Source organism: Bombina bombina, chromosome 5 (assembly GCF_027579735.1).
Source record: "Bombina bombina isolate aBomBom1 chromosome 5, aBomBom1.pri, whole genome shotgun sequence".
Lineage (NCBI taxonomy): Eukaryota > Metazoa > Chordata > Amphibia > Anura > Bombinatoridae > Bombina > Bombina bombina.
Genome location: NC_069503.1, coordinates 405,871,041 through 405,886,324, shown reverse-complemented (window position 1 = coordinate 405,886,324; position 15,284 = coordinate 405,871,041). Strand labels below are relative to the sequence as shown.

At 37.6% G+C, this 15,284-nt stretch overlaps 1 protein-coding gene across 6 annotated transcripts in view; it reads left to right on the top strand.

The window, feature by feature from the left end:
• SLC4A7 (solute carrier family 4 member 7) overlaps window positions 1-15,284 on the top strand; it is a 558,274-nt gene that overhangs the window by 505,863 nt on the left and 37,127 nt on the right. For all 6 annotated transcript variants that reach the window (XM_053714241.1, XM_053714242.1, XM_053714243.1 and 3 more), the window contains 2 exons: window positions 11,988-12,149; window positions 12,730-12,981. In XM_053714241.1, coding sequence (XP_053570216.1) covers window positions 11,988-12,149; window positions 12,730-12,981 — 414 coding nt within the window. The remainder of the gene's footprint in view (window positions 1-11,987; window positions 12,150-12,729; window positions 12,982-15,284) is intronic.

Genomic DNA, 15,284 nt, shown 5'->3' with positions numbered 1-15,284 from the left:
TCAGCCCAACAACACAAACACCCCATATCACTAACTCCCTCCCCTGTCTCGCAATCACTCAGAATGGGAATCTCAAACCCCTACCCGAACTCACCTCCATTCTAGGAGATACACACATAAACTGGTTTAGACACCAGCAACTCGCTGACTTTTTCTCCAAACACCCTCAAAAAGCACAACTTGTACGCTCCCTAACCAGTTTTGAGAGTAGTTGTATTTATGATACACTTAACAGGGGTTTTCTATCTCTCTCACATAAATTACTCATGCAACCATACAATGCATCCCTACCTTCATACACTCAGAAATGGGAGGGGGAAATAGGTGACATTCAAACTCAAAAAGAGTGGCAAAAATTTTTCTTCACCATAACAAAATCCTTATTGTCCATATATGTAATGGAAATGAACGTTAAACTATTATATAGATGGTACTACACCCCACACCGCCTACACACCATCCACCCCACGCTCACACCGGAATGTTGGAGAGGCTGTACAGCAATCGGCACCCCCACACATATTTGGTGGACATGCCCAGCCGCCCAGAAATTTTGGAGGCTGTTAAGACTAAGTTTGAGAAGATCTTATCCATAAGCCTTGAACTCAATATTTGGTTCTTCCTCTTTAACAAATTCACCCAAATAAAATGTCAGTAACCAGATATAACAAGCATAACATGCCGGGTGATTGACACTGTTACCCAATCAAATAAGAACTTCTGAACCAATCCGGTTCTTGAGGCACATAATCAATAGCCAATATAAGAGCATTCTTTTGCCGGCCCGCGTACCCCCTCTGAGGAAGCGTTAGGGGTTTTTGTTTTAATGTTGCTCTCCGTTGTATAATAATATAATATATAATGTTGTAATTTACAATAGGATATCCTAACTTATAGTATAGCGTTGAGTGATACCTTTTTCAGTTACTGGTTGGATATTTATATCTTTATATGAAATAGTTTATGCCGTGGTAACTATCCATTGGATAAGTTGTGAATTAGTCTATTTAAAATCTTGATAAGCATAATAACTTAAGCGTATGAAATACAAACTAGACTATTGATATTTAGTCACGGCTCTTAAATTAACATTTGCACTTTAGCACTCTGATTGTTCCACCTGGGTTTTTAGCCACATACGGAACATTGCAGAATTTCTGCTAACATAATTACAAGCAGTAGTATAAAACTACTGCTCGCTGTATATAGATACTCGAACCTGAGCTTATAACTCTAAGCAAATATAAGTAACACTCTAGAGATATATACAATAGCAGATACAATTTAAAGTTATGGCGCTATGTATAATTTATCCATTCAGTGTTTGTCTGACCTTAGTCACAGTAAATATAAGTAACACTCTAGAGATATGCACAATAGCGGATACAGCTTAAAGTTACAGGGCTTTGTATAATTTATCCTTTCAGTGTTTGTTCAACTTTAGTCAAAAAACGCAATATAAGAAATTGGTAATAGTGTATTAAAGTATATCCAATACTATAAATGCTCGCCCTAAAAAGCCAGCAAGAAAGTCTGAAAGTGGATAATACAAATATTAACTAAAATTATTAAACTCATAAAAAGAAAGAGAATGTATAGACAGAGAGATAATGTAATTACTTTTTATTATATTAAAAATTTGTCGTTAATAGTAAAATTAATAGTTGATCAACAGTGATAAACACTAAGCGCCTGCTAACTACAGACCTCTTGCTATGGTATGCTGACACCTAGTTGTCAGCTGTGAAATTAAGGATTTAATAAGACATATACCAAAGCACCACCCTGGCGGAGGCTAGGTCTGAATAAGACAATGTACTAAGAAGTTACAATAATTATAAATACAATTTATTAAACAAGTAAGTTTAAAAACAAGTAGGTATAGAACATGGATCCATGTGAATAAAATGATACAGCAATATAAAATTATACAGCAAATACAAAAAACAATTCAAAATACAATTAAGTACAATGGCATTAAAACAAATGGACTTCCGGCGTTCCAAATGTCTATTCACAAATATTGGAGAAAAACCAGTGTTGTTGGTAATGGCAATACAAATGTTCAAAAAAGTTTTAAAAAAAAGTTAAATATAAAAGAGCCCACAAATCTGACCTTTAACTATGTGTTTAACAAATGAGTAAAAAAAAAATCAGCAAACTACAATGCAAATAAATAACAGTGCAAATTGAAAGTAAGTGGTGAGATCAATGTGTATAAAAAATCAAAAATCAAAACGATTGGCAAAGAAAGAACAAACAAAAAGCAAAATCAAAGCTAAAAGTCCAAGAAAGTGATAAATCCGTGAGTAATGAGATGTCCTTAGATAATTATTGCGTATGATCAGATCTCAAAAAGGAAAAGAGGGGGGGGAAGAATGTCCTTTGTAATGGAAAAAATGTGTGTCCCTTAGAGTTGAAAGAAATGATGTATCTCTTTTAAGCAGAAAAAAGGTATGTCCCTTTAAAATGAAAAAAATGTGGCGTAAAGTGATGGAAAAGAATTTAAAATGTTGAAGAATGTTGGAAAAGTGATAGGGTATCCCAGCTTCAATGGTGTGTGTCGATAACCACTTCCATATTCTGTGTGAAGGTGTTGTGTGATCTTCTTTTAACGAATAGGAAGTTTCAAACGATTTTCTAAACACTCCTTCTGTTAAAAGAAAGGTATAATGGTATAGATCGTTTTTACAGAGGTATATATTTGGAGATATGCTTACCAGTCGACGCGTTTCTGTCCCGCAGTGACCTTTATCAAGACTGGTTTTGAATGTGTGAAATGTCCCTTTTATAACTCTCCAATTGTTAACAACAAATCAAATACTGGAAGTGTTTGTTTAGCAGTTCCGGTTGTTCGTTAGCTTAATAAATTCCTTTAAAACCATAAATCACTTTAAAATCACTGCTAAAATAAAAAGTATAATGTAGAAACCTTCGATCTCACAAATGTTAGGATCTAGATGTAAATAAACTTTTATGCATATATAGACAGACCCAGCCTTTTATGTCGGAGAGCCATAACGGCTAATCATTTCCTTATATTCATCTATATATATTTTTTCTTATTTTCTCTTTTTAGGTGGCCAAATTAATAATCCTTTATAAAGTAATAATTCTTTATAATGTATAAAATCGTGTTACGATCAAGTTTTAAGCAGTTTGCCGATTTTTGGTTAATTTTATTGGTTGTGGCAGGCTTGATTCGTAGTATATTTCTTATATATATTTATCCAATAAGAAATATACTACGAATCAAGCCTGTTATGATGCCACAACCAATAAAATTAACCAAAAATTGGCAAACTGCTTAAAACTTGATCGTAACCCGCTTTTATACTTTATAAAGAATTATTACTTTATAAAGGATTGTTAATTTGGCCACCTAAAAGAGAAAATAAGAAAAAATATATATAGATGAATATAAGGAAATGATTAGCCGTTATGGCTCTTCAACATAAAAGGCTGGGTCTGTCTATATATGTATAAAAGTTTATTTATATCTAGATCCTAACATTTGTGAGATCGAAGGTTTCTACATTATACTTTATATTTTAGTAGTGATTTTAAAGTGATTTATGGTTTTAAAGGAATTTATTAAGCTAACGAACAACCGGAACTGCTAAACAAACACTTCCAGTATTTGATTTGTTGTTAACATTTGGTGAGGTATAAAAGGGACATTTTACACATTCAAAACCAGTCTTGATAAAGGTCACTGCGGGACAGAAACGCGTCGACTGGTAAGCATATCTCCAAATATATACCTCTGTCAAAACGATCTATACCATTATACCATTCTTTTAACAGAAGGAGTGTTTAGAAAATCGTTTGAAACTTCCTATTCATTAAAAGAAGATCACACAAACCTTCACACAGAATATGGAAGTGGTTATCGACACACACCATTGAAGCTGGTATACCCTATTACTTTTCCAACATTCTTCAACATTTTAAATTATTTTCCAACACTTTACGCCACATTTTTTCATTTTAAAGGGACATACCTTTTTTCTGCTTAAAAGAGATACATCATTTTTTTCATTTTAAAGGGACACACATTTTTTCCATTACAAAGGACACTCTCTCCCCTTCTTTTCCTTTTTGAGATCTGATCATACGCAATAATTATCTAAGGACATCTCATTACTCACAGATTTATCACTTTCTTGGACTTTTAGCTTTTATTTTGCTTTTTGTTTGCTCTTTCTTTGCCAATCGTTTGTTTTTCTTTGCCAATCGTTTGGATTTTTGATTTTCTTTTGCATGATGTACCGAGTCCACGGATTCATCCTAACTTGTGAGATATTGTCCTTCCTGACAGGAAGTAGCAAAGAGAGCACCACAGCAGAGCTGTCTGTATAGCTCCCCCCTTAACTCCACCCCCCAGTCAGTCTATTTGCTGGCTCTAAGCATGAAGAGTAAAGAGAAGAGGTGTTATGCGGATTTATCTCCTCAGATAAATCTGGATCAAGAGACCAGAGACTCTCTTCTTTGGTGGTTGTCACAGGATCATCTGTCCCAGGGAATGTGTTTCCGCAGGCCAGAATGGGTTATAGTGACGACAGACGCCAGTCTTCTGGGCTGGGGTGCAGTCTGGAATTCCCTGAAAGCTCAGGGTTTGTGGACTCGGGAGGAGGCTCTCTTACCGATAAATATTCTGGAATTAAGAGCGATATTCAATGCTCTCCAGGCGTGGCCTCAGCTGGCTTCGGCCAGATTCAATAGGTTTCAGTCGGACAACATCACGACTGTGGCTTATATCAATCATCAGGGTGGAACAAAGAGTTCCTTAGCGATGATAGAGATCTCAAGGATAATCCAATGGGCAGAGGCTCACTCTTGCCATCTGTCAGCGATCTATATCCCAGGTGTAGAGAACTGGGAGGCAGATTTTCTAAGTCGTTAGACTTTTCATCCGGGGGAGTGGGAACTCCATCCGGAGGTGTTTGCTCAGCTGGTGTGGCTATGGGGCACACCAGAGTTGGATCAGATGGCGTCTCGTCAGAATGCCAAACTTCCTCGTTACGGCTGCAGGTCAAGGGATCCTCAGGCTGTACTGATAGATGCTCTACCCTGGTCGTTCAACCTGGCTTATGTGTTTCCACCTTTCCCTCTCCTTCCACGTCTGATTGCCAGAATCAAACAGGAGAGAGCGTCAGTGATTTTGATAGCGCCTGCGTGGCCACGCAGGACTTGGTATGCAGACCTGGTGGACATGTCGTCCCTTCCACCATGGTCTCTGCCATTGAGACAGGACCTTCTGATTCAAGGTCCATTCAAGCATCCAAATCTAATTTCTCTGCAACTGACTGCTTGGAGATTGAACGCTTGATTCTATCAAAGCGGGGTTTCTTTGAGTCAGTCATAAATACCTTGATCAGGCTCAAAAGCCTGTTACCAGGAACATTTATCATACGATATGGCGTAAATATCTTTTTTGGTGCGAATCCAAAGGCTTCTGGAGTAAAATCAGGATTCCTAGGATTTTGTCTTTTCTCCAAGAGGGATTGCAGAAAGGATTATCAGCTAGTTCCCTAAACAAATTAGATTGCTTGAAAAAGGCTGCAGTGACAGCTGAAATGCGTAGCGATTTTTCTTTCCATACAACCAGCGAAAAATTCTGGGGAAACCGTTTCCAAGCACCCGGATATTGAACGGATATTCAACGGAAGGATTATCGAACGGAACCGCCTGAGGTCTAAGCTGACTTCCGCCAGCGTGCAAAGTGACGCGATAAACATAAGGAGCAGAGTTACCTGCATCAAAGACCTACAGGAGAAGTTTTCGCACCACAAAGTAAGACTTTGTTTTCTATTTGGAAGCTGTAACAACATAAATACCATTTGAAAATAAGGATTTGCAAAAAGCATTTACCGGTATCTGCTGAAGTTTCTCAAAGACTAATTGGAACATTAATTGGAAAGTTTTGCCTCACTCTTGCAACAGTGTTCGTATTTTATATACACTATAATGACATTGTTATAGCATTAAATAAACCTTTATGTAACTTGTGGGATTTAGCTTACAGTTTAACCATCTACGGTTCTTTTACAGTGCACATGTGCAATATATTAGAACTTTTATTGTTTGCATAGTGCCATATTTCAATATTAACAATTTAGTTTTAAGTGGTACATTTTACCTATATTAGAGTCATTTAGACTATTGAATTAAGTGTCTATACTGTTTTTATATTTATTTTATTTTTTGTGTGATGAAATAGTAAAGTTTATATATAGATATATTTAATAATTTTAAGACTGGCCAGTCATCTATTGATAGAATATTGATTTATCTTTAGGATACATAGTATTTGATTTTAAAAATAGAGGTTATATATATATATATACTAGATTTAAGGGGTTACATGTTTTATATGTACAACTATTAATTGTTCAACTTTAGTCACAGGTTGGATATGTAATACAGCTGTATCACCTTGAATTCTACTACAAGCAGTGATATACATCAACTGTTTGCTGCATAAAGACCACTAAGATAAAGTTTACTAATAAATCATTAGAGTGCTATGATAAGTTTTTTAAATTAAATTTATTAAGAAACCGGAGCCAGGAGAAGCATAATAAGCTTTGTATTTCTGTGTATAGTCTTGTTACTGCACACTAGTGATGCACCGAAATGAAAATTCTGGACCGAATCCGAAAATGCGGGATGCACTTGGCCGAAAACTGAAACTGATACCGAAAATGTATTTTTTCAAATTAATCTTTTTTTATTTTATTTTTTTGCATAATTAGAGCCAATAAAAGAAAGCCCACCCTTTTATTGAAAGTAACACACTAAAATTGGACAAAAATATCTTAAAACAATAATATGCTACACAATAATTTTACCAAGAAAAAAAAACAGGCAAAAAATAATGCCATTTTTGGCCAAAATGTTTCTGCGACCAAAATTTTGGTGCATCCCTACTTAAAACAATTATAAATATCAATATACTGTATTATTCTTCATTTAGTTCTATGTAACATAATCATATTTAACAGGGTTTTTTTACCATTATCCAAATAAAGTATAGTTCTAGAAAACTCATTATATGCAGAACAGTAAGTCAAGTAATAAACTTAAACAGCAGCTCTAGGCTAGCATCAAATTTGAAACATGCTATACAATAATTTTACCGAAAATAACAGGCAAAAAAAACAAAAAACGAAATAGCCAAAAATGTAATTTTCGGCCGAAATTTCGGTGCATCCCTACTGCACACTATCAAGAACTTGTTGTTTCCTCATATGTATCAAGCATATTGACACACTTTTTCTAAGCACAGCAGAATTAATACTATTGTTGCAAACCTCAAGATATAAAATTTACATCCAGCCAAGTAAACTCATTGATCTCACATTTAAACCAACGTTATAACTCAGTATTATAGGGACCTAAATCCAAGTAGAAGATAAATATAGTGGAATCAACCCTGCACACATAGCAGACAGTTTCCTCATTTGCACTTTATAAACAAGCCAGGCTAGAAGGATTAATAAAGTACAATAAGTTACTTTACATACCTAAAAGTAATTGGATTTTTATCTGATCCCTAGGATATCTGTATTATAATCAATATACAACAATTAATATAAGTTAATACATATGAGAAGTGAAAAGGCAATCAGTCAGATTTGTCCCAACAGATATCTCTGGACAGACCGGTGAGTCCCTATCTTGGTGGACCCGACCGGGGCACTTGTCTCAGGGGACATCCTGGGAGATTGTGACCACGGATGCAAGTTTATAAGGATGGGGAGCTGTTTGGGGTGCCAGAAAGGCACAAGGCAGATGGACTTGAGAGGAGTCAAGCCTACCTATAAATATTTTGTGACTTCGGGCGATATTCAACGGTCTGAGGACTTGGCCCCCTCTGGGGTCGTTCCACATCATCAGATTGCAATCGGACAACATTACCTCGGTGGCTTACATAAACCACCAGGGGGGACGAGAAGCTCCCTAGCAGTGAGGGAAGTATCTCAGATTCTGGAATGGGCAGAGACTCACAATTGTTCGCTCTCAGCGATCCATATTCCGGGTGTGGACAACTGGGAAGTGGATTTTCTGAGCAGACAGACGTTTCATCCAGGGGAATGGTCTCTCCATCCCGAGATGTTCACGGAGATCTGCCGCAGATGGGGGACGCCAGAGATAGATCTCATGGTGCCCAGCCTCAATTGCAAGCTACCCAGATATGGGTCGCGATCCAGGGATCCCCATGCGGAACTGATAGATGCCTTGGCAGTACCCTGGGACTTCAACCTAATTTACATATTTCCACTGTTGCCTCTTCTACCTCGGGTAGTGACCCTCATCAAGAACGAGCAAGCTTTGGCTATTCTGATTGCTCCGTCGTGGCCGCAGAGGACGTGGTTTGCGGATCTGGTGGTGTTGTAATCTCTGCCGTGGAGGTTACCTTGTCGCAGGGATCTGCTAGTTCAAGGTCCTTTTCAACATCAAAATCTCGATTCTCTGAGGCTGACTGTGTGGAGATTGAACGACTAATCTTAGCCAAGAGAGGATTTTTGGAAAGAGTGATTGACACTTTCATTCAGGCCAGGAAGCCGGTCACTAGACGCATCTACCACAAGGTGTAGAGGACCTACTTGTCCTGGTGTGAGGAAGGAGGATATCCCTGGCATAAGGTCAGGGTATCCAGGATTTTTGCCTTTCTCCAGGACGGTATGGATAAGGGTCTTGCTGCCTGTTCCCTAAGGGGACAGATCTCGGCTTTATCTGTACTGTTGCATAAGAAGCTTGCGGAGCTTCCTGACATTCAGTGCTTTGTTCAGGATTTGGTTAGAATCAGCACTCAGGAATCTGGCTCCTCCTTGGAGTTAAAACTTGGTTCTTAAGGTTTTGCTGAGGGCTCCGTTTGAGCTTATGCATACCCTTGACATTAAGATTCTTTCATGGAAGGACCTGTTATTATTGGCTATTGCATCGGCACGCAGAGTCTCTGAGTTGGTGGCCTTGCAATGTGAGCCTCCCTACTTAGTTTTTCATGCTGATAAGGCTGTTCTTCACACTGGATTGGGATTCCTCCCCAAGGTAGTGTAGAGTCGTAACATCACTCAGGAAAAAGTAGTTCCTTCCTTGTGTCCTAAACCTTCTTCGAAGGAGAAGTTACTTCATAATCTGGATGTGGTTCGGGCTTTTAAGTATTATCTTCAGGCTACGAAGGAGTTCAGACAGAATTTGTCCTTATTTGTCATGTATTCCGGAAGGTGCAGGGGACAAAGAGCCTCTGCCTCTTCTCTATCTTTTTGGTTGAAGAGTATGATCCGTCTGGCATATGAGACAGCGGGACACAAGCCTCCTCAGAGGATTACGGCTCACTCGATTAGAACTTCTTGGGCCTTCAAGAATGAGGCTTCTATGGAGCAGATTTGTAAGGCGGCCACTTGGTCTTCCTTACATACTTTTGCTAAATTTTATAAATTTTATGTTTTTGCTTTGACTGAAGCAGTTTTTGGGAGAAAGGTTCTACAGGCTGTGGTGCCCTCAGTATAGTGCCCGCCTCCTTTTACCCTCCTGTTTTCTTCATTCAGTGTCCTCTAGAGCTTGGGTATTTGTTCCCACAAGTGATGAATGAAGCAGTGGACTCTCCTTTCATTAAGATGGAAAACATAAATTATCCTAAATTATGCTTACCTGATCATTTCATTTCCATCGGTGGGAGGAGAGTCCACTGCACCCGTCCGTTTTTCCAGGGGATGGACCTAAATGTAATATTATTCTTCTGGCACCATTTATACCCTGATATTTCTCCTACTGTTCCTTGTTCCCCTGGTAGAATGACTGGGGGATGAGGGGAGTGGGGGAGGTATTTAAGCCTTTGGCTGGGGTGTCTTTGCCTCCTCCTGGGGGCCAGGTTCTTAATTCCCACAAGTGATGAATGAAGCAGTGGACTCTCCTCCCATTGATGGAAATAAAATTCAGGTAAGCATAATTTATGTTTTCTATCTGTTTATATATATATATATATATATTTATTTAAAAAAATAATCATATATATGTAGAAATATATATTTAAATATAAAAGGAACATTTTCTTTTGGTGAAGAACATAGGAATGTTAAGTATTCCCTCCTCCTTGTAAGGCTGTGACGGGAAGTAAATGACGCTGCACAAATGTAGGGCAAAAAACAAATTAAAGGTAACACATTTTAAATAGTTGAATAAAACATATTGCAATTAGTTATATTAAGTATAAGACACCGCATATTACTTTTTTTTATCACAACAATGAAACAGACTGTTGAACACCCCTTTAAAGGGAACATTGAACCTAATTTTTTTCTTTCATAACTCAGATAGAGCATGACATTTTAAGCAACTTTCTAATTTACTCCTATGATCATTTTTTCTTCATTCTTTTTAAATCTCTATTTTAATGTAAACTTACGAGCTGGCCCTTCTTTGGTTCAGCACCTGGGTAGCGCTAGCTGATTGGTGGCTAAATGTAGATAAAACCAAAGATAGGCCGACTTGTAAGTTTACATTCCTGCTTTTTCAATTAAAGATACCAAGGGAACAAAGAAAAATTGATAATAGGAGTCAATTAGAAAGTTGCTTAAAATTGCATGCTCTTTGGCACTGGACAACACTATAGCCCTGATTACAAGTAAAGTACAACTGATAACAAGCAGCAAGTTGTATTCCTTTCTGCCCACTGCAATCATTAAAGGGATACTAAACCCATTTTTTTTTTCTTTCATGATTCAGATAGAGCATGCAATTTTAAGCAACTTTCTAATTTACTCCTATTATCAATTTTTCTTTGTTCTCTTGCTATCTTTATTTGAAAGAGGAGGAATAAAAGCTTTGGAGTCGGCCCATTTTAGGTTGAGAGCCTGGGTTGCGCTTGCTGATTGGATAGCTAAATGCAGGCACTAATCAGCAAGCCCTATCCAGGGTACTGAACAAAAAATAGGTCAGCTCCAAAGCTTTCATTCCTGTCTTTTCAAATAGCGATAGCAAGAGATAACAATGAAAATTTGATAATAGAAGTAATTTAGAAAGCTGCTTAAAATTGCATGTTCTATCCGAATCATGAAAGAAAACATTTGGGTTTAGTGTCCCTTTAACTATCAGTCAGTGATTACAAGTTGTTGGTTAAAAGGTTTAACCAAAGCATTTAAAGGTGCCTGATACATATAAAGCTTTCCCTATACCTTTAGTGGATAGTGCAAATCGGTTGTAATGTGCTCATATCATATTACAAGTTTTCAGAACAGTTTTGCAGTTAAACGCAACCTGTTCTTGTTGAAAGCCTTTGAAAACCTGGTGCTAACTTTTATCACTTGCTATTTTACATTCAGATAAACCACAAATGCTATCAAACTAAATTAAAAACTCCTTTACCTAAACAGAACAGGATATTTGCACCTAAAGGGATAGGAAAACAGATCATGTTATTTTAAGACGTTCCTTCAACAATAGATAACAAGATAATTAAACAAATTTGATAATAATAGAAGTAAATTGTAAAGTTGTTTGAAATTGTATGTTCTATCCAAATCATGAAATAAAATTGTGGGGTTTTCTGTCCCTTTAAAGAAACAGTCAAGTTAAAATTAAACTTTCATGATTCAGATAGTGCACACAATTTTCAACAACTTTCCAATTTGCATCCATTTATCTAAATGTCCACAATCTTTTTATATGAGCACTTTTTGATGCATGAGCTCCTACTGAGCATGTGCAATATTCACAGGATATACATGTATGCATTTTTGTGATTGGCTGATGGCTGTCACATGATGCACCAGGAAGTAAATGTAACTTATTTTGACTTTTGCCAGAAAAAAAAAATTACTACTCATTTGAGAATCAAACTAAGTACTTTTGAATAGTCTTTTTATTATGCATTTATTGATTATGATAGTCTATTGTGTTTAGTGGTCCTTTTAATGGGCTTATTTGCATTATCCTTAATTAATAATTTCTAAAATGTTGTATCATCTTCTCTTTACAAGCCCACTCGCAAAGACAGAGGTTGGATTATAGATCCTCTAGGAACAAATCCCTGGTGGACACTATTGGCTGCTGCAATTCCAGCCTTGCTTTGTACCATTCTTATCTTTATGGATCAGCAAATCACTGCTGTAATTATAAACCGTAAAGAGCATAAGCTAAAGGTATGATAATTATGTTTTGTAAATAGAAGCTACGTTGTACACTGTTGTATTGGGCTCCATTTATCAAGTCTCTACCTGTTGTGTTTAGCATAACATCTTTCTTCAGAGTAGCAGTGTATATATTGGCAGACATATTCTACATCCTTCTTCACAAATTGTTTGACCAATGAATAAAGCTCTCAAACACTTTGAGATTGTAATCTAATTATTTAGTCATTATTTATGGTGTACCCTTTTCTTGTAATATCTATACCTAGTTGGCTTTAGCATAGTTTACAAGATAAAATACGGCAAAACAGTGCACATTACAAACTGAAGCCTTTTCTACTACAGTAACAAGTTCAGATTGGCTCTTCTTAAATACAACAAGTGGTAGAAGAGATTTGGACTTTGAAAATGAGTTGCAGCAAACAAAGTGTTAATGTATTGAGAATGTACATGTCAACAGAAAAATATTGTAATTACACTGTGTTTATTTCCCCTTTAAAAAACAAAACTAACCTGTTTCCCTTTGCACTATTCATACTATTAATAAATGGTGTTCTTATAAGCAATGTCTATGCTGTGTTTGCTTTTACAGAAAGGAGGTGGCTATCATCTTGATCTTTTCATGGTCTCTGTCATGCTGGGAGTGTGTTCCATCATGGGATTACCCTGGTTTGTGGCTGCAACTGTTCTGTCCATTAGCCATGTAAATAGCTTGAAAGTAGAATCTGAATGTGCAGCCCCAGGCGAACAGCCAAAGTTCCTGGGAATCAGGGAACAACGAGTGACAGGGCTTTTGATCTTTGTTCTCATGGGACTTTCTGTTTTCATGACCTCTGTTTTAAAGGTAAAAGCATAATACATCCACTACTTGTATATGAACATGCAATTTTAAAATATTTATACTGCTAAAACGGTAAACGTTTAAATAGGCCAATGTTTTACAATCCAAAGTGTGACTCCACTGTCCTGTGTTGTGAGCCTCATAATATCTTTTTAAGATCTCAGTTTTGCAAACTGTTTTGCTCAATGTTTTATTTTCAATTTTACTTTTGAAACCTGTACACAATGTATAAATGTAAGTGTTTTGTAAGTTATTTATAGTGAGTCTGGCTAGTTGATATTAGATCTAATAAGGGCAGAGTGGATACAACATAATATTTTAGATAACAAATTGCGTTAAATGGACACTCTAGTCAAAATTAAACTTTTATGATCCAGACAGGGCATGCAATTTTAAATGGCTTTCCAATTTACTTTTATAATCAAATTTGTTTTGGTATTCTTCGTTGAAAACTAAACCTAGGTAGGCTCTACATTTTGACAGTTTTTCACTGCTAGTTCCAAGTGTGCCATATAGATAACATTGTGCTCACTCCCGTGGAGTTATTTATGATTCAGCATGGATTGGCTTAAATGCAAGTCTTATCAAAAGAACTGAGATAAGGAGGCAGTATGCAAAGGCTTAGATACAATGTAATCACAGATGTAAAAAATATATATTAACCCCTTAACGACCAAGGACGTACGCCACACGTCCTCAAAAAAAATACAGTTAATGACCGAGGACGTGTGGCGTACGTCCTTGGTCTGGAAAGCAACTGGAAGCGATCCTGCTCACTTCCAGTTGCTTTCCGGTTATTGCAGTGATGCCTCGATATTGAGGCATCCTACAATAACCTTTTTTAGCAATCCGGTGCAGAGAGCGCCACTCTGTGGCCCTCTCTGCACCGGACATCACCGGCTAAATTCGTTGTTGGGTGGGAGCCGGTTCGGGAGGCGGGTGGCGGCCATCGATGGCCCTGATGATTTGTATGGGGGCGGGATCGTGGGCGGGGGTGATCGGAGGCGCGGGCGGGCGGGCGCGTGCACGGGGAGGGAGCGGGTGGGAACCGCTACGCTACAGAAAAATGATGCATTAAAAGTTTTAAAAAAATAGTATTTATGTATATAAAAATACATTAATCAGGGGGTGGGGGATTTGTCTGTGGGCGGGGGGGGAGCTACACTACAGAAAAAGAAAATAACAATTAAAAAAAAAAACCATTTCTCCATTTCTCTTGCAAACTGGGTACTGGCAGACAGCTGCCAGTACCCAAGATGGCCCCCAATAAGGCAGAGGGGGGGGGGGGTTAGAGAGCTGTTTTGGGGGGGATCAGGGAGGTTGGGGGCTAAGGGGGGATCCTACAAAGTGGCATATGTAAATATGCTAAAAAAAATTATTATTTTTTTTAAAAAAAAATTATTTTAGTACTGGCAGACTTTCTGCCAGTACTTAAGATGGTGGGGACAATTGTGGGGTGGGGGAGGGAAGGGAGCTGTTTGGGAGGGATCAGGGGGTCTGATGTGTCAGGTGGGAGGCTGATCTCTACACTAAAGCTAAAATTAACCCTGCAAGCTCCCTACAAACTACCTAATTAACCCCTTCACTGCTAGTTATAATACACGTGTGATGCGCAGCAGCACTTAGCGGCCTTCTAATTACCAAAAAGCAACGCCAAAGTCATATGTGTCTGCTATTTCTGAACAAAGGGGATCCCAGAGAAGCATTTACAACCATTTGTGCCATAATTGCACATGCTGTTTGTAAATAATTTCAGTGAGAAACCTAAAATTGTGAAAAATTTAGCGGTTTTTTTAATTTGATTGCATTTGGCGGTGAAATGGTGGCATGAAATATACCAAAATGGGCCTAGATCAATACTTGGGGTTGTCTACTACACTACACTGAAGCTAAAATTAACCCTAGAAGCTCCCTACATGCTCCCTAATTAACCCCTTCACTGCTGGGCATAATACACGTGTGGTGCGCAGTCGCATTTAGCAGCCTTCTAATTAGTAAAAAGCAAAACCAAAGCCATATATGTCTGCTATTTATGAACAAAGGGGATCCCAGAGAAGCATTTACAACCATGTATGCTATAATTGCATAAGTTTTTTTGTAAATAATTTCAGTGAGAAACCTAAAGTTTGTGAAAAAAATTGTGAAAAAGTGAACAATTGTTTTTATTTGATCGCATTTGGTGGTGAAATGGTGGCATGAAATATACCAAAATGGGCCTAGATCAATACTTTGGGATGTCTTCTAAAAAAAAATATATACATGTCAATGGATATTCAGGGATTCCTGAAAGATATCAGTGTCCCAAT